General features: G+C 40.3%; 1 protein-coding gene across 3 annotated transcripts in view; it reads right to left on the reverse strand.

Moving 5' to 3' along the window:
- Nucleotides 1-20,438, reverse strand: part of Rock1 (Rho-associated coiled-coil containing protein kinase 1) — a 121,859-nt gene extending 101,421 nt beyond the window's left edge. For 2 of the 3 annotated variants that reach the window (NR_171200.1, NM_001389239.1), the window contains exon 1: nucleotides 19,414-20,367. Coding sequence is in view for 2 of the 3 variants with exons in the window: in NM_001389239.1 (NP_001376168.1) it covers nucleotides 19,414-19,506 (93 nt within the window). In the remaining variant the exon portion in view is untranslated. Of the gene's footprint in view, nucleotides 1-19,413 lie in introns of all 3 variants that reach the window. The other variant, XM_006254401.5, reaches the window with a different exon arrangement.
- Between the last annotated feature and the right edge of the window lie 237 nt (nucleotides 20,439-20,675).

The following is a 20,675-nucleotide window of genomic DNA, read 5'->3' on the forward strand; positions in this document are numbered from 1 at the left end:
TCTGGACTTAAGTTTGCACAACAGGAGGACAACAATACCTGGTACTGAAAACCTAGCCAACTACTTGAGGCTAAGTCATCGATCTTGGGAGGAGAACCTATAACTTCTAACTTTACTAAATCATAATTCCTAAGCTATATTTTATATATTTATCCTTACAGCCACAAATAAGTATAGGTCGCACTGTCCCCATTACCCCTCCATTATCCTGTAGGCAAGTCTGTAAGGCATCTTTTTGGTTAATGATTGATGTGGGAAGGCCCAATCCACTGTGGGCAGTGCCACCCCTAGACAGGTAGTCCCGGGTAATATAAGCAACGTATCTAAAAATGAGTCTAGAGAGCAAGCCAGTAAGCAGATGTCCTCCATGGTCTCAGCTTTAATTCCTGCCTTAAGTTTCTGTTCTGTTCTGACTTCCCTCAATGAAATAAGCCCTCTAAACAGAAATAAACACTTTCCTTTGCAAGTTGCTTTTGGTACTAGTTTATCACAGCAATAGAAAGCAAACTAAGGTACTCCCTATTTTATTCTACCTAACTTGGTAACCTGTTACTATTATTTAATATTGAATGATATGCATGATAGTGTCATTAATCATCACTCCATAACTATTCACCATTACCCTTCAGAACACCATGCTTCATATTTCGATTACTTATATTGTCTAGCAATACACTACAAATCCATGTTTTAACAGAAGATTGTGAGTGTGTGTGTGTGTGGGGGGGGTCTATGTATATACATATGGGTGTTCAAAGGTCTATTTGATTGCCCAGGATAAACTAGAGGACTTACCATGCTGGTACTCATCACTAGACATTTTACTTGGAAACCAGGATCATCCTGAATTTGAATTTGCAGGATGAATAATGTATACAATATCTCTTCAACAATAACAGTCATGATACACAGCTAATATCAGAAAAGCAAATGGTGTCAACAAACCACAGCAAGGAAAAATCACCACTCAATATAACAGAAAATTCATCCACAGATGAATTTTCAAAGGCTAGTGATGATGGCCGATTTCAAGCCTACATACACTACAGAAGACAAGTTCTGCAGACAATAAAATTACCTCATATGAGTCTGCAAACATCCACATTCCAATCTTTGCTTATTTCTACATCAAATTCACAGTAGTAGCAGCCTGATGTCAACTATTTGAAAACCAAGAACACTGGCTGAGTAGCTGAGCCTCAGCACATTCCTCCAATTCTGTTTGCTAATACCCATTAACAGACATTGTTCAAGTTACCCAAATGTCAAGATGGTTACTGGCTGTGTCCACACAGAACACTATCTCCTTGAATTTTTTTTTATGTGTAAAACAGCTTTATTAGAGCTCCAATTCCTTGATGTTCTCCTCAAAAAACACAAAACAATGAAATGGGCTGCTTTGCACTAAGTCAATGCACTGGAGACAACACATAAATCCACATCCCAGGTACATGGGGTTTTCAAGTAATTATGCAGACAAGACAGCTATTTGTTTCTCTAAAGTTGAGGCATGGCCACTGCCTCTCTTCCACTAGATTCTGTCCTGCTGCTTCCACAGGCAGCTCAGTGCTCAGTAGACAATTATCTTATTCCATGGAATCCATATGGTAGGAGAGAAGTAACTCCTACCAAATCATCCTCTGACCCCTGCCCCCACAACACACACCTATATACATAATAACATTCATGAGCACTCGCCCAAACACACACACACACACACACACACACACACACACACACACACCCACACACACACACACACACACACACCAAGTAAAACTTAAAAATCAAATCTATCTACTTTCTTTGGATTCTATATCAAATTTGATTCTCAGAACAAAACATAGATCTAACAAGCAAAATGAAACAAACCAGTCTTTCCTGCCAACAGAATATGCTAATCCTCTCCATAGCCTAGTGATTGTTTTTCTCTTTAAAAAAGAGTATTTTCAATTGAAGGGGCGGGGGGTGATCCAAGACTTTTTCTATTAGTTCCTACTTTGTTTTGCTTTGATTTCCTACCAGCGGTTTCCCAAAACAGATGCAGGAGAGGAGGCATAATTTCTAGCAACTCATACATACATTTACCTAAGGCCTACTAAGAATACAAATTCCACTACTATGAATGCTTGTTCTTACATGGTAAATGTATTTGGTTCTGAGGTAGTTGACCAATGAACAAGCATTTGAAAATCCTTCAACATGCCATCCAAAAACAGTGTTCACAGCAAAGCAGCATTACAGATCCCAGATGGTGGTTTTCAATTCAGTCCTTGGAACTAATTAGAATACTCTGTCAGAAGAGAGAGGAAGTAACAAGCCTGCTGTTTAAGAGATACATGAGGTTACTAACTTCAACTTAGTAAAACTGTTGGTATACTGGAGATGTGTCTGAATAAGGTACCACCAGAAGGCCAGTGAGCAACCTGCAACAGCAAGATAAACTCCCACAGGTAAAAACCCTTTGCAGCCAGACCAGGTGAATATGTGACACATTGGTAAGAGGACCAAAAGCCAACTAATTATCAGGTTATACCACTATTTTTATGAGGTTTCAAACACTGCTATGGAAAATGTCCAAAGCTTATCTTATATTATTCTCATCACAACCTATTAAGTAAATTCTTAATTCCATTTTATACACTGAGAAAACTGCAGTTTAGGAGAGTTTAAGTTACTCAGCCAACATCTAAGAATAAATGATGAACATCAACGATACCATCTACCTTCTCCCACTGTTATCATTTTCCTAGAAACTGTTTGGCCATTCCCATAGTTCTTGTGTGATCCTCATCATAACTGACTGGTTATACTTAAGTTGGTTGTCCACTTAACTAATCACTTTAAAAAAAAAAAAAGATTTATGTATACAGTGTTCTGCCTGCAAGCCAGAAGAGGGCACTAGATCTCATCACGGATGGTTATGAGTCACGGTTACAATAACATGATTGCTGGGAATTGAACTGAGGACCTCTGGAAGAGCAGCTAGTGCTCTTAACCACTGAGCCATCTCTCCAACTCTAACCAATTTTTCTTTCTAAGATCTAGACTTGACAGTCAATTGTTGTGGCTTGCCCTGAAGTTATCTGTATTTTGATACTAATTCCACTGCCCCAAGTACAGTTGCCTAGTCATGTACTCAGGAATCAGGTGACTTCACCAGAACCTTCTCCCCACTGAATTTGTAAAGTACAGGTGAGGGGCAGGTACCGGAAAGAAGGAGGCCTGTCATTGGAGAAGAAGGAAGGATGGGCAGGAGAGAAGTTTGAAGGAAGAGGAGGAGCCTAGAAGAGAAGAGAGAGACAGGAGAGAAGCCGTGGCAGGAACAATGGAGGCTGACGTTAAGATTCCGCACTGTGTATTTACAGGTTGTTATTAAGGTTCCTAAGGGATGGATGGTACTGGGCTCTGTATGTTTAGGTGCACAATTATATCTTACCAGTTGGGTCAAAGATTATTGTGTTGTGTGTTCTTTTACGTGAAGGTTTGAGTGTAGCAAAGTGTGCAGCAGCAGGAGACACTGGGCCACCGAGGAGTTGGGATGTGTTTCCATCAAGATATCAAGCAGATATCTTGGGGAACCACGGTGTTGGACCAAGCGAGGTAAAAGACAACTATACTTTTTTTATTGTTTATATTATTACATTGATTTGAAGTTAGTGGTCAAAGACAATCTGGTGTTCTGGGCAGTAGTGTTTTCATGTGTGACTAAAACCAGTCTGATGAGAAAGAAATGATGCCAATATTAAGAGAGTGAGAGAAAAGAAAGAGCTACTGAATCTTCACATTTCATCAGATCAGTTTTCTCCATGTCTATAAATTCATTTTGCATGCAAAAATTTAAGCTGGGTTGTATCACTCACAAACTATTTCAGAGGAAGAAAAAAAAAGAAAAGAGTGTGTGCAAGATAATTATTTTTTGTTTTCAGAGCTGGGGACCAGCGCTCTACCACTGAGCTAAATCCCCAACCCCAAGATAATTATTATAATGCATAGAATTAATACTCAAAATTCAGTTGAGATCTTAGGAAATTCTCATTAAAAGTAAAGCTACAAACAGATACATACAAGACAACTATATAGAGGAATTCTAAACCATAGAAGAGGTATGATAAAAGAGCTCAAAACAAGAAAATCCAACAGTTACAATGAATGTTAAGACTAAAAGATGAAAAAAGTGGTAAAAGAAGTCAAGGCAAGAAAAAGGCCTTGGAACTATGTGAGCAGAATGGTAAAAACAAGATGAAATACTATAGAAAAGTCTAGATCTGTTCTGGGGAATGGTGTAAATGAAGACAAAACAAACATGTAGGGCTGAGATTAAGAAAGAAGTACTGATCACAACTAGAAAACTGCTAGACTAGCCCATTAGTCTAAAACGGTTGAGCTAGAATTTGGACTTGGGATGGAGGAAACAGTAACAGAAAACAAAGATCACAGTCAAGGACCATTTAAGATTAAGTACCTAGTCAGTGTGGCATCATAACTCCTTAATCCCACTACTTGGGAGGCAGAGGTGGGCAGCTAGGGCTCTGTAACCCCTGAGCTAGCCTGGTCTCTATAGACCTCAGAAAAGTAAATATTGACACCAGTTCATTTCATCTGCATAATTAAAACCTAGGAGGTATTATGATCCTCACGTTTATAAACTATGTACCTTCAGGCTCAAATAAGTTAGATAATATGTTCAATATCATAACTAAATAAAAAGCTGAACTGTTGAATGGGGGGTAGTTAATAATTCACTTGATCAACCAAAAATTTTTTTACACAAGGACAAAAAAATAAAGATATATAACAACATGGATTATGACAATGATAGCTAATACTGACTCAGTATCAGGAACTACATAAGCACTGTCTAGGCATTACTCTTTCTAACACTCCTAGGAATTCTAAGAAAAAACTATGCTTACTCTTACTTGAAGATGATGTGCTTGAATCTTAAAACTCATAAGAGATTTGCCCAAATTACCAGGCTAATAAGTAGCTGACTTTGTTGGTTTCAGAACCAATCCTACCCAACTCATACTCTTACCCTCTGTACCACTATGAGTTTATTACAAGCAAGTAATGGAAACAGAAGTAGGATGAGATGAGTAATCCCTTTTACTCTTTTTACTATGTCTTTTATTATAGAAAGGGGACTAAGATTACTAATATATAAAGAATCCTTGAAATGTAGGGGGGGAGTTGTAAAGCTAGACAAAAATAAGTAGAAATTTCAAAGTTCATAGCAATATGAAAAGATGGGCCTGGAGAGATGACAGATGATGGCTCAGCAGATAAGAGCACTTACTGAGGACCCTGGTTCAGTTCCCAGCACCCACATGGTCACTTACAACCATGTCTAACTCCAGTTTCAAAAAAACCAACCTTTATCCTCGGAAGATACCAGACATGCCAAGTGGTATACATATGTATACATGCAGGCAAAACACATACATAAAATAAGTAAATTAAATATATACATATATATTTAACTTTATCTGTAAAAGAAAAGGAAATTAAAATTACACTAAGATACTAATTCTCAACCTACTAAACCTATACCTTCGATGGTGCAATCTCACTTTTAGAAATCAACTTAAATAAAGACACTCTGGATTGAGACTAAACCATTCTTCACATAACACGCAGAACTTCTGAGGGAGAAGAAGATAGATGTTCATCCATCACACAAAGGAAAGAGCATTATTCCAGCAGCATCCATTCTTGTTTAAGCCTTCCATTGTTAATAGCTTTGAGGTAAATTTATAGATACCAATACTGAATTTATAGCACAAACAGGACAAAACATGTTAATATGTTTTATGAATATAAATAAAAGAATGGTCTGTTCTTGTCCACAGAGAATTTGAAGTTGGAAGTCAAACACTCCGCATTCTAAATAAAGGTTTCTAATATTCTCTAACCCTCACTTAAACTTTTGGGTAACTTGGAACTATTAGTCTATCCTGACTATTTAATATAGCATTGAATAAAAGATCCAAATTGTCAATGGATAAGTGATCAAGTAATACTTCTGTCAGTAATGGATTTTAGTTGAGTAAAGATGCACAAACCTCTGTGTGTGTGTGTGTGTGTGTGTGTGTGTGTGTGTGTATGTGTGTGTGTGAATAAACATGGTAAAATATGAACTCATATACAATATTATTAACAGCAAATATTTAACATAGTAATCATGGATATGAGACTGAAAAAAACAATATTAATAGCCACAAAGTAGGGTACTATTCGATTACAAAATGAATGAAGATTTCCATTCCATAGTTCAATATTTTTAAGTCAGAAAAGGATAGAAAAATGAATATATTTCTTATACATACATGAAGTCCATGTGTATTTATAAGAGATGCTAGGATGAATTTTTTAAAGCACAAAAATAGAAGGCTAAGGAGATGATCTGGCAGTTAAGAGTACTGGTTGCTCTTCCAGGAGACCCATGCTAAGATTCCTAGCACTCACATGGTGGCTCACAACTATGTATAACTCTACTTCCAGAGAATCCAACACCCTCTGGTCTCCATGAACACCATGCATGCATATGGTGCACAGATATGCATGCAAGCAAAACACACCTATAAAATAAAAATAAATCTAAAAATATTTTCATATAAAACTAAAACATAAAAATAAGGAAAAAACAGGATAGAGATAACATACACAAATGAGAATTTATCAACTGTATCTTAGTGAAGGGGGGGGGAGAAGAAAATAAATTCCTAAATGCAAAAAACAATTTGCATTGAAATAACCTAAATAAGAGTAAGCTATTTAAAATTCAAAAATAAAATATTACAAAGTTCTATTGACCAAATTAGGACAAGAAACAACTTAGGCCAGTAGCAATGACAATTCAAAACATCATCAAAAAGAAATTTTCTTGGAATAATAGCTAATTTTCAAGTCCATGACAAGAAACCTGCAAGATGAGCCTAATCATTTTATGGCAAAATCAAGGGCTCTGCCAAAAATTATTAGGATCATACAAATATGAGAACTAATATCAGGCTGGAGAGATGGCAGAGGTTCTGAGTTCAATTCCTAGCAACCACATGGTGGCTCACAACCATCTGTAATGAGACCTGACGCCCTCTTCTTGTGTGTCTGAAAACAGTTGTAGTATACTCATATACATAAAATAAGTGAATTAATAAAGAAGAGAGAGAGAGAACTAACCTCAAGAGACTACTATTAGTCAAAAATAGGTCAAACAGTCCAGTCAGCTGGATTGCTCATCAGGGAAAGACGCTCATCACTAAGCCTGGCAACCTAAGTTTCATCCATGCAACCCAGATGATAGAAGGAAAAAGCTACTCCCAGCAGATTTTCCGGTAATGAAAGACCACAGGAAACTTGAGGGCTGAGAAGGCCAGGAGACATGCCCTGGGCTCCTTTTATTGCCAACTGCTGTATCAAAATGCTTGTTTCAACTTAGAACATGTGAGCCCTTTCCAAAAAGTTTCCTTCCCCAGTCTCTCTCTTCTCTCATTCCTTCAGACCATATGACAGTGGCAGGTAGTCCCAAGGGCACTGCATCATCACCTCACTGAAAGGTTTCCTTGAGTTCTACCTTACCTTTATAACAGTTTGTCTAAGCCAAGCCTCTCACAGCAAGGCTCAAAAAATGCCTTCCCTCTGCAAAGTAGCAATTAAAAATTGAAGCATTCATCCTTTGTATCATGAACTGTATTCAAGGTAAATAGCTACAAGTTCTTCTCTTAACAGAATTAGTTAATAAATGTGGAAGGAATACTAAAATTATACATGCTTTTTGCTGTGATACAAAAGAACACAGACACATGTATGAAAATATTTACTAAAAAGTCCAACAAAGTTAAATCAAGGTTTTAGATTTATCAATTTATCCAAGAAATATGGTATGTATAGGAATAGGAAAATCTAGCTAGTAAGAAAGTATCACTGCCCTGGTCTCTCCAAAAAGGTATCAGTTGACAGAGGAGAAATTGAAATAGGAAGATTCTACATTTAAAGACTTTTAAAAGACCAAAAAAAGCAAAACCAGGAACATCCCCAGGGGACAAAGGGAAAAAAGACACCTTGGTGGTGGTGGTCTTCTATCAGTTTGGGCAGAGAGCAGTCCTTTGTTCATCCTAGTTTGATGCCTGGCTTGGTGGCCAAAGCTGTCTTATGCCTACAACTCATAAAAATCAAATCAAATCCAGATACTGCAGCACCGGAAGAGGAAGACAGAGACCTGCAGACTAGCATGGCACCCACAGACCTGCCCTCCAGCACACAGCGCACACAGCAAGTGGTGAATGGAGTGGAGAATGTCACCCAGAGGCCCACCAGCTGTGTGGCCAGCCTGTGCTAAGCAGAGCCACCACAATGTGAATATGTGGTGGTCAGATGGGAAAGAGCAGCTTAAGTATTAAGGAAGAGAGATGGAACTAGAGACTCAAAGGTAGAGAGGAATAGCCTCTTGTGAGTGGCCAGTCCCACCATATGGGGCCATGATGAGATCCCTGCCTGAGCTGCCACTGGGAGCCATGTCTGAGTCCATGGGTATGCAGCAGCAGGGGTCAGTGTCAATGTTCATGGCTCATATTACCACTAGGGAACATGGGCTGTCTCTGGTCAGGACATCCACCGGGGACCGTGTGGATATCCAGGGGCTGTGCATAACTGGCCCCATTTTTCACTGGATATGATGCTTGGGAGAGTTGGCCCCATCTCTCACTCGAGACCAGCACCTCACCCAGGCAGCACAGTGGAGCTGGCCTTGATGGTGGGGGTGAGCCGGGGGTGAGCCAGCCCCAAGGACTTGAGTCTGGGAGAGTTGGCCCCACTGCTTGTCTGCTGCAGAGAGGCACAGGTACAGAGGTACAGAAGTGATGCCCTTTCTTACTGTCATCCCTTGACAGATCTGGCGGTCAGTAAAGCTACCCACAGGGTCATGACCTGGGGAGAGCTAGTCCTACCCCTCACTAGCTGCAGCACTTGGTAAAGTGGACCCTGCACCTGTCTTAGCAGCACAATAGAGCCAGTCCTGGTGGCAGGGTGCAAATGAGCAGACCCTGGGTATAAGGGAAGGAGAACTGACTCTGCCAACCTCTGCTGTGAGGTAGCCCTGGGGGGATGCCCTCAACCCTCACCCTTTGCTACCTGAGGCAGGGGGGTAAGGTGGCCCTGCCCCTCGCTGCCTGTAGCGCTTGAGAGAGTGGGCCCTGCACCTTGCCTGGGCAGCATAGTAGTGAGGGCTCTTGTTGAAGAGAACAGGGAACCAGGACTGAGGACAAAGTGAGGGAGAGTTGGCCCTGCCGCCTCTCTGCTGTGAAGTAACCTGGGTCAGGGGGAGATGCCCTCTGCCCCTTTGCCCCTTGCAACCTGAGGTAGTCAGGAGAACAAGCCCTGTTCCTTGTTGGCTGCAGCACTTAGAAGAGCAAACCTGCATTTTGCCTGGGCAGCACATTAGGGCTAGCCCTGTTAAGAGAGGGCACAGGTGAGCCATCCCTGACAGAAAGAGGCCAAGGGAGCTTGCTCCATCACTTGTCTACTATGAGGTAATGCCCTCCTCCTAACTCCTCATCACCTGCAGTAACTGGAAGAGCTGGCCCTGGAGTCATGAAAGTAAGAGAACTAGTCTGGTTCCTCGCCTGGGCAACACAGTGGAGCTGGCCCTGGAGAAAGCATGGGTGAGTGATCCTAGAAGGTGTGAAAAGCTGGCCCAGCCCCTCACAGGTTGCAGAATTTGGGAGACTGGGTCTTGCACCATAACTGGGCAGCACAGTGAACTGGTTCTAGAGGCATGGGAGTAAGAGCCAGCCCAAGAGCATGAGAGCAGGAGAGCTGTGCTACAGAGTCTGCCCTGGTAGTACAGATAAGAGGGAACTGGTGGACTGACCAGTTAGTTCAGCTACCACTCAGGCCCAGATCCAGAGCTCTGACTTGGCCTACTCCCAAATCTCCATCATCTACAAATGTTTGGGACGTGTGAAAGGGTTAGTCCTGCTGTTCCAAAGATGCAAGATGTCCATGACAAAGGGCAACAACAGAATAACCAGGAGGAGTCCCAATAAGTATCCAATATTGATGGTGTCACAAAAGCTAAAGATCTCAAACCAGACCACTGATTCACAGCAAGGAACATCTGCAAATGAAGATGTGTGGACAGAGGGATATATGTGGGACACATACTACAGTTTCTATGATGAGATGTCTTCTATGCTTTGTTTGTTGTTGTTATTGGTGTGTGTGTGTGTTGTGTGTGTGTGTGTGTGTGTGAGAGAGAGAGAGAGAGAGAGAGAGAGAGAGAGAGATTGGGGGGTGGTTGCAAGGGCAAAGGGTGATTTATGAGGGAATGGGGAGATGAACAGGGCTGGAGTGCATGATATGAAACTCACAAAGAATCAATAAAAAGTTAAAAAAATCTATTTTAGATATTCAGAAATGTAAACATAGATTGGAAATTAATAACATGGAATGTTTGTGTTAGATATGATAATTCACTGTGGTTATAAAAATGTGTCCTTTTGTTTTTTACAAGATACTATAGCATCTCAAGGATGAAATGATAAAACAAAATTTAGCACCTCACCCAGTAAGAAAAGGTTGAATGATAGATAAGTGAAGCATCACAAAAGTCTAAGAAATACAAACTCTGGCCAATAGGGGCACATTATCTTACTTCTGTATGTTTGAAACTTCAGTATAAATTACCAAAGTTCCTCAAATGAATCTAATTCAGAAAATCCAGACTCGTATGTAAAACTCATATACTCAGACAGCTTTACCACAAGTCTTTCTAATATATCCCAAACCTTGAAATAAAAGCATGGGTCACATATATCCTACCTCCCCTTCAAGCCTTACCAACACTATCTTAGTGTGATAGATGTTAGTTAATCCTTTCCCTACAATTATGAATTGCATGAAAGCTGGATCTACTTTTTTAAACTCACCACGGTGCCCCCAATGCCTTTTAGAGTTCCAAGCAGAGTATATATCAAGCAAATATTATTGAGTGAATGAATGATAGGGGAAAAAAAGTTAATATGATCCACTGTTTCTAAGTTAGTATAAGACAACAATATGAGAAAAGATTTCAGTCTCGTGCCAAAAGTTAGTACAGGAAGTATCACTGCAGGTTAGCCAACCTTTTAAATACTGACAAGAATAAAGACAACCTCTTGCCTCTCTACAATATCAGATTTTGAGAACCTAGCCTCCTACTAATAATCAATTAGCAATTATAAGAAAATACGCTTTGTATCTTATAATTCCAAACAGAAAAGGGCCACGTATTAGAAAAATAAAATACATATACATATTTTATTCATACATATTTTATTCATCTGCTCAGTGTGTGGTTGTATTCTGTTTTGTTTTTTAGATAGGATCTCTTGCAGCCCAGGCTAACTCACAATGTAGCTGAGGATGACTTTGAACTCCTGATCCTCCTGCTTGTACCTAAGTGTTGAGATTACAAATTTGTACCACCACTCTGTGCTCACACATATATTATAGTAGATATAAAAGCAAGTATCTTGATTATCAATTTTGTTCAAATGCATAAACTACTAGAGCAGTGGTTCTCAACTTGTCGGTCACAACCCCTTTGGGGAAAGTCAAACAACCCTTTCCAGGGGTCTCCTAGGATCACTGGAAAATATAAATATTTACATTATGATTTATAACAGTAGCAAAATTAGTTATGAGGTAGCAATGAAATTAATTTTATGGCTCGGGAGGAGCACTACAACATGAAGAACTATATAAAACAGTCACAGCATTAGAAAGACATTAGAACCACTGCCCTAGAGTTATAAAAATAAGTTAGAAAATACAAAACCAAGTGCCAAATAGAACAATTAAAATCAGTTTAGAAAACTTCCAAAAACAGAAAGACCCAAAGATAGTTCCTATACTTATATTCCTAACCCAACATCATTTAAATCTGAAAATTTTATTTCTTAAATAAACCAATGATAAATTTTCAACTTTTTTTTTAGATTTATTTGATGTGCATGACTGTTTTGCCTACATGCATGTATATGCGTCACATGCGTGCCTAGTGATCTTGGAGGTCAGAAGAGGGTATAAGAGCTCTTTGGAACTGGAGTTACATATTGTTATGAACCACAATTTGAATGCTAGGAACTCAAACTGGGTCCTCTGCAAGAGCAACAGGTGCTCTTGAAACTGTTAAGACATCTCTCCATCCACAAAGATAATTTAAAAATTATAATGACTTATAGACCGCACAAATACAAAAGACATCATTAACTTATTTGATACAACTCTTTGTTATTCTACAAAAAGAAACTGACAAGAAAATGGGTTACAAAGAGTTAATAATGACAAGACTATGAGAATGCCTTGAACTTTCAATCCAATATTCTTTTCATTATATCCTCCCAACAACATGTTTTTTAAAAAATTTTCCTATTATAAATTACAATATGGGCTGGAGAGATGGCTCAGAGGTTAAGAGCACTGTCTCTGCTCTTCCAGAGGTCCTGAGTTCAATTCCCAGCAACCACATGGTGGCTCACAACCACCTATAATCAGGTCTGGTGCCCTCTTCTGGCCTGTAGTTGCATACATGCAGGCAGAAAGCTGTATGATGTATACGTAATAAATAAATAAATTAAAAAAATTACAATATTACCTAGACGTCCTTTTTTTTTAAATGTAAACTTATTTTGTATGTGTATATGTGGTCATTTGAATAAGAATGGTCCCACAGAGTAATGTATTTAAATGCTTAGTCTTCAGGGAGTGGCACTAAAGGATTAAGAGGCATGACTTAGCTGGAAGAACAGTCACTTGGGGCAGGTTCTGAGGTCTCAAAAGCCCACGCTAGACCCAGCCTCACTCTCTCTACCTTCAGATCAGAAGGTGTCTCTCAAACCACATTTCCAGTACCATGCCTGCTATGCCTGCCACCATGCTCCCTGCTATGATTGTATTAAACCTCTGAAACTGTAAGCAAGTCCCCAATTAAATGCTTTCCCTTATTAAAGTTGCTACAGTCATGGCGTCTCTTCACTGCATTAGATTAGTGACTAAGAAAGTATGTGTGGGCAGGCATACATATCATAAGTGGAGGTCAGAAAACAACTAGCAGAAGTCAGTTTTCTCCTTCTACCATGTGGGTTTCAAGGATTAACTGAGGTCATCGGGCTAAGTATATCACTTAAATGCCTTTAAGTGATGAGCTAATAATTCACTGATATCTATCTTCTTATACATGAACATACGTACTATAAACAGCTTTACTATGCTATACTAATTGGATGGTTCTTCTTTTGTTCAGTACCAGAATAGGAAAGCGATGTTAATGGCTCTTCAGTAAAGCCCCATTTGAATACTTTCTGACATGTAAGCTTTTCTGTAATTTCTACTATAGAATTTGTATTTTCACTGAATATATACCAAGATTTATAACGATGATATAAAACTAAACTGTAAGAGTACAAAGTCTGGGCTGAAGAGATGGCTCAGTGGTTAAGAGCACTGACTGCTCTTCCAGAGGTCCTGACTTCAAATCCCAGCAACCACATGGTGGCTCACAACCATCTGTAATGTGATCTGATGCCCTCTTCTGGTATATCTGAAGATGGCTACAGTGTACTCATACACAATAAATAAATCTTTTTTAAAAAATTTAATGATACGAATCATGTCTTGACTCTCACTATGAGCTCTATATACCCAGTTTTCTTGTAGTGCAAAAGGGCCCCTCCTTTATAGAAGACATACTGAAAGTACAGAAGACACAAATAAAAAGAAAACTAGAAAACTAAATCTTAACTAATTAGCTCCCAACTGCCTTTCATACTAATCTAAAACTTTAGTAAAATTAGGTACTGTCTTAGTCAGTATTCTATGGCTGTGAAGAGACACCATGACCACAGCAACTCTGATAAAAGAAAGCATTTAATTGGGGGCTCCCTTACAGTTTCAGAGGTTTTAGTCCATTATTCTCAAGGCAGGGAGCATGGTAGCAGGCAGGTAGAAATGGTAGCTGAGAGCTCTGCAGGAAGAAAGTCTCTGGGTTTGGAGTGGGCTTTTCGAATCCTCAAAAACCCACTACCAGTGACAAATTTCTCCAACAAGGCTACACCTACGCCAATAAGGCCATACCTCCTAATTCTTGTCAGGTAGCACCACTCCCTAATGACCAAGCATTCAAACAGATGAGCCTATGGGGGCCATTCCTATTCAAACCACCACTCAATCAGCCATATCCTGACAAAGGGGCTGGAGGTGTAACTCAAAGGTAAACATCTGTCATGAAAGCACAAGGTCCTAGGCTTAATGCCCATAACTACAAAATAAAACATGACTAAGGGAACAGTCTCCAAAAACTTCTCCCCTAATCGAATCTATCTACTGTCTACATTTTCATTATATTTGGTTTGGATGTTTCAACAATACATAACTGGATTACTTAATTTGCATAACAAATTATATGATAATCTCTCTCTCTCATTTTCTTGAAGCTAAAATGAACTTTCAGGGGATAAAATAACTCACCTAAAATCCTCCAGTTCGCAAATGACAAGGCCTAGATTTAACTTCACATTCAGATCTACATAAACATTTACTAAATGTAAATATAAAAGGATTGCTTTTTAAATGTCCTAGCAATAAACTAACAATCAGAACATCAGAACAGTCTAGTCTAAAGTATCCATGCTTGCAAGAATGAAAAAAGAATTTCATTGCTTGCGACAAGGAGTTCTTGGGGCTACCTTGAGCATCATAGTGAAAACCTGTGGCTAGAGTTAAGAATGTTCTCCACAGATTCATAGAAGGGTTAGGAAGTATGGCCTTAGTTGAGGTGTGTCACTGGGAGTGGACCTTGAGTTTTCAAAGCCCAAAGCAGGCCCAGTATCTGTGTGTTTGTGTGTCTCTGACTGTCTCTGTCTGTCTTTCTCTAACACCCCTGCCGCCTGCCCCCCAACCCCCATCTGTCTGTGTCTCTGTCTGTCTCTATCTCTGTCTCTATCTCTGTCTGTCTCTGTCTCTGTCTCTGTCTCTGTCTCTCTCTCTCTCTCTCTCTCTCTCTCTCTCTCTCTCTCTCTCTCTCTCTCTCTCTCTCTGCTTGCAGATCAGGATGTATCTCTTAGCTACATCTTGAATACTATGTCTGCTAGCCTCCATGCTCCCTGCCAAGTTCCTGCAAGTTCCCAATTGAATGCTTTCTTTTATAAAAATTGCCTTGGCCATAGTATCTCTTCACAATAATAGAACAGTGACTAAGACAAAATCCCATCTCTTTAAAACAAAACAAATAAAACGAATGTTCAAACAAAAAAGGTTTGGTCCTACTAACACTAGTAAAACCCATAGCCTTGAAATTATGAGCACTAATGGGCACACAGCTATGGACAACAGTAGGTATGTGACTTTGAACATCAGTAGGCAGACAACTATAAACCATAGGCACTAAGGTCCAAAGACTTAATTATTTAAGTGCTTTCCTTCTACTAACAGAAGCATTGCTCTCAAATGTAATTAATCCAACTGGTAAGGGGACGGAAATTATGCAGCAATCTACTCAGTCTTTTTTAATAACTCAAAAGCTAGACTACTACTGCCAAAAACTTCACAACAAAATGCCCAATTTAGTGAGAGATAGTAGTGATACTAACAAATAATTTATTTTAGAATATAAGAAATTTGGGTTATAATATAATGTTCAAGTGGAGATACCTAAAAGACAGTTGAATGTTTATGATTTAGAATAAATAAAAGAATAAAGGGCAAATGAGATGGCTCAGTCAATAAAGATGCTTGCAGCACATGTCTGGCAAGCTGAGTTACTTCTCCAGCAACCACATAAAGGCAGACAAAAGAACTCCACAAAATTTGTCTTCTGACATCCAAATGGCAACCACAGATACACAGGCGCGCACACACAGACACACAGACACACACACACAAAATAAATATGTAAATAAAATGATTTATAGATAATGGAAAGAGTGATAAGAAACTGATGTTTCAAGTTTGGAATGAATTATCCATTACATTCAAGGCAAAGAGGAAAAAACAAATCTGCAATGAAACTATGGGGAAGGTACTAGTTAAAAATACAGAAAAAAAGAATTTCATGGGGAAAAAAATGAAAATCAGCATCTAAACTTTCACTTTACATTTGCCTTTCATATTCTGTTTAAGTAATACGGTTTCCTTCCCCATCATCAACCTACATATCTTACACTTCCCCAGATAGAAGAAAACTGAAAGAAAAAAGAAGAGAAGAAAAAAGTCATGCTCTTGAAGAAATGGTTGGACAGCCACTTATTAGTGTTTCTTCCAAGTAAAACTGATAGCATTATTACTGCCCCAGACCAAAAAAAAAAAAGTGTTTTCTGAGTAAAATTAGATTTAAATACGTTAGTTTGAAACCTTTCATTACTGAAGAATGGATCTAGAAGCAAACAATCTCACAACATATTAATAATGAGATTTAAAAAGACTAGAATGGCAAGTACTCAATGTGGCAAATATTATGAACATTAAGTATCAGCTAAATCAGAAATCAGTCAACAAGGGTAAAAAAAAATCTAGATAGAGGCTGGAGGGCTGCTAAGAGCTCTTTCAGCTCTTACAGAGGACATGAGTTCAGTTCTCAGTACTCAAATGGGTGACTCACAGGAACCAAGGGATCTGACATCCTTCTTCTGGCCTCTGATTGCACCTATATGCACATGGCACACATAAATACAAAGCTAGAGAGGCAATGGAGGTGAAAGGAGTATTAACCTCCAATCTAAAACAGGTCCAACTCTACACAAACACAAAAGGAAAGTGTAGGGATCTGATAAGTCACTATGGATAGTAGAATAAAGGAATGAGTGAGTGAATGAATGAATGAATGCTCAATGATAAACATAAAATATTGTACAAAGAAAATTCATGCTAGACATTATAAAACTGGAAAGCAGAATCGTTTCCAAAGAAAATTCCAATCTGTCAAGTTCACAGTGACCTGATAGTAAAATTTCAATGGTCACTTTCGATAATGGAATTTTCAAACAATCAAGATTATAAGATGAAAACAGAAAAAGTAATCAAATTCATTCTCTGAATGTTCCTTTAAAGTCTTGTGCTCCTAGTACCTGGCTACCTTAACACTGAAGACCTTGAGTAAGTTGCTTCTTTGACTCTTTATTCAACCTTCATCTACCACCCTTATCATCTCATCTCTCTCTAGGTTATCCCTTATCATTATATCAGTTACAATTTGTACTCTATAGACATGATTTCCAAGTCATTACTTGCTATTTTAAGTCTAATTCCACATCTACAATAGTCTACAGGCAATTTCTCCACACTTATACCACTATCTTGCAAATATAGCAAATTTAAAATATATCAGTAGGTCTATTCTCAAGCAATTCCCAAACTTGATTATTTTCACCATTTTTAATATATAGAACTCAGGCTCAATATTTTTGGAGTCACTGGACTAGTACCCCTGGGTTCTTTCAACTCAATCATGTTCCATCAATTCTTCCTTCTTCATTGTCATGTCCTAGCTCAGGGCTCCAATTGAGTGAGGACTGTTATGTTAATCTGAAAATTCTCCAATCTCACTTATTCCCAGTCTTTTTCCATACAAACTTATCTTACATAGAACTACTGGATTAATCTTCATTCACTCTGTGATAGCTAATTACACTTAATTAATTCTCCAAATCTAACTCTATCCTCCCAACTTTATCTTGTTTTTCTAAATATGTCACGGTCATTCATGGATGCCCATCCACCCTCTATCTGTTATCCTCAATTCAGTAGCCAATTCATCATAAAGCACACTCTGGCACTCTCAACTCACAGCAATTTTTTCCCCTTCAGTTTCCATTATATAGACAGATGATTGATTGAAAAATACTGAATAATCATTTAGAATTAATCAGTTGTTTTCTCAATCTGTAAACTGCTTACTTTGTTTCTGCACATGTATATAAAAATGTTTTCCTATGCAGATTCAACTCTTTCTAAAGAGCCCATGTACTGTGCATTTATTTCCTTTGTACTCTCCTCGGGTTCCTACTGATGATACTGTAACGAGAGAAAACTAGCAATAAAAAAGAAAGCTCCGAAGCCCTTCCTATAATCTCCTTCCTAACCTGAGGAGCAGAAAAGTAAAATAGGATGAGCAGATCGATGGTGGAGTGCATGCCTCACATGTGCTGGGTTCAACTGTCAGGACCACTAATAACAATAATAAACCTAAGAACAACTTATAGAATTACATCAGACATGGACATTAGCAATGTATAGTTAAGTATGTTTAGAGGAATTCTGAAAGCTTTAATGAGAAACCTTACACATTAAAAGTATAGAATAGTTGAATATACTTTAGAATAACTGAAATACACACTAATTTTAATCTACAAAATTTCCTGATTCAGTATAAAATTTTACAATGTTCTCTCTCTGAATGGCATTATTCTTAAATCTCCAAACTATTGAGTATACAACGCTAATTCTCTAAAATCTCCATGTCCAGATAGACACTGAAACATGATTTGAGATCTTGTGATTGTTTAAAAACTAAAAATATTAGTATACAATTTTCAGTTAGTAGTAAACGGAGAAATTACGTTGATAACTGTATTGGCAGTACTCAAATGCCTATTGTTTACAAATAATTCTTTTTGCTATCAACAACTGGGTAATTTTTATGGTAGGATTTTGGCTTTTTGTGACCTAAAAACTTTAGAATGTTTTTAAAGTGGCAATAATTAGTTTACTACCATACACACACACACACACACACACCACCACCACCACCACCACCACCACCACCACCAGCACCACCACCAACAACAAAAAACGATTCTTAATATATGTGAAATATATTTACTAACAGTGTTTTAAAAGCCACCAAACTTGTGTTGGCCTAAGATTAGTTGTCGTAGGTGTTTGCATTTAACGTTCAACAGTTTCTTTAGCCTCAAGACACCTAAAATTTTTATCTTAAAAATCACTTCCTCAATATCAATTTTCCATTATCATGTCCAAGTATAAATTCCCTAATTCTATAAATAGAAAGTACATTTTTCAATAATACTGTCCAACTAATCGGCGAGGTTAATGCTAAGACCGTCTTTTAACAAACTACACAATATAAACTTTGACGTGTTAACCTTCTGATACAAAGGCTGCGATCTTACTTTCTAGGTATGCTCGGTGGACTGACGAGCTGAATCAAAACCAGAATTTCAGAGTAGGTAGCAGAGAATCACTGAAATTGCTAAAAAAGGGGAGGGGGTGAACAACAGATTTACTGGCGCTCTAAAATTCTTGCAAAAGAGAAATCTGGCATCTTCCCAAGATGACTATGCACACCTGAGACTCGTTGCAGTTAACTAGACTGCAAACAGCAACCCAAGGCAACCCAGAGAAAACAGCAGCACTCACCAGCAAACAATCTGAATTCACTTCCGATTTGGGATCCCGCAGCAGGTTGTCGATTTTTTCAAACCGAGTCTCAAAACTGTCCCCAGTCGACATGATGCTGCTACTTGTGACGATACCTTCGTACCCGCAGCGGAAAGCAAGTTCAACCAACTTCCTCCGCGGTGGGTTTGTAGCCGCGGGGCAGAGGAGCCGGAACCTCGGGGTCACCAGGTGCGCCCGGTTCCCCCTCCTTCCCCTCACTGAGGGGACCTCTGCTCTCTAGACCCCAGGCTGGGGGTGACAGCGACCCGCAGCCGCTCGGACACCCAAAGTCGCATCCCACCCGGCAGCCCCTCGCGACAGCCGACAGCGCCGTCGCCAGCAGCCCGGTCGCTCCGGCGAGGCACCTCAGCCTAGCGGGCCCCGGCTGCCTTCGCCATGGCGGGGCCCAGTCCAGAGAAGGGCAGCGGCGGGAAGAGGGAGCGCAGCAGGGTGGAGACTCCCTCGGGGCAGCCAGGGAGGGCGAAGAGGAAAGGCGAAAGCGAAGGGCGGGTGAGGAGCTGCGCCAGCTGCCGCCTGGGCCCCGGGCCGGCCCCGCTCCGCTCTAAGGCGCTAGCGGCTGTCTAGCCCTGCATCCCGGGTTCCACTCGGCCCGGTAAGACGCACTGATTTATCCTCGGCCAAGAGCTGGTTTCCACAGAACAGGCTCACTCTCCCATTTTATCCGGTCGCTGCTGGGGTTACGGTGTCCGGCCGGGCAGGGTGAGGTCGGTGGCCCGAGGGAGTCTCAGAGGAAGACTAGCTGGAGCGGGCCGATGAGGAAGGCGACCAGAGGGTCCGTGCGGCTGCTGATGCGGGAGCTTCTGGGAGGGGCCGCGGTCCGAGCTGGGAAAAGGGCGAGTCGCGGAGGCGAATGCCTGGGGGGTGGGGCGAGGAGGGCTCAGAGGGACTAATATGTCCGCCTTCCTGTTCAAACAAACGGGGACCGCCGGCGCGCAGTGCGCATGCGCGGCGCGGGCGTTCGGAAGGGGAGCGAGCGGGCCTCGCGCTCGCGCACGCGCACGCAGACGCCCGCCAGGGCGGGGCTGGCCGGGTCGCGACAGGAAGGAGGGGAGAGAGGCGGAGCCGGACACGGGCGGGGCCTGGCAGGCGGAGGGCGAAGAGAAGTCGGAAACCCAGTGGAGGACAGGGAGGAGGGAACGTTTCCCAGCCTCTGGTGGCTGAGCTGGCAGGCGCCCCAGATTTGCTTCCATTGGGCCTCTGGTCGGGAGACTTCTGACAGG

Source organism: Rattus norvegicus, chromosome 18, assembly GCF_036323735.1.
Source record: "Rattus norvegicus strain BN/NHsdMcwi chromosome 18, GRCr8, whole genome shotgun sequence".
NCBI classification, from domain to species: domain Eukaryota; kingdom Metazoa; phylum Chordata; class Mammalia; order Rodentia; family Muridae; genus Rattus; species Rattus norvegicus.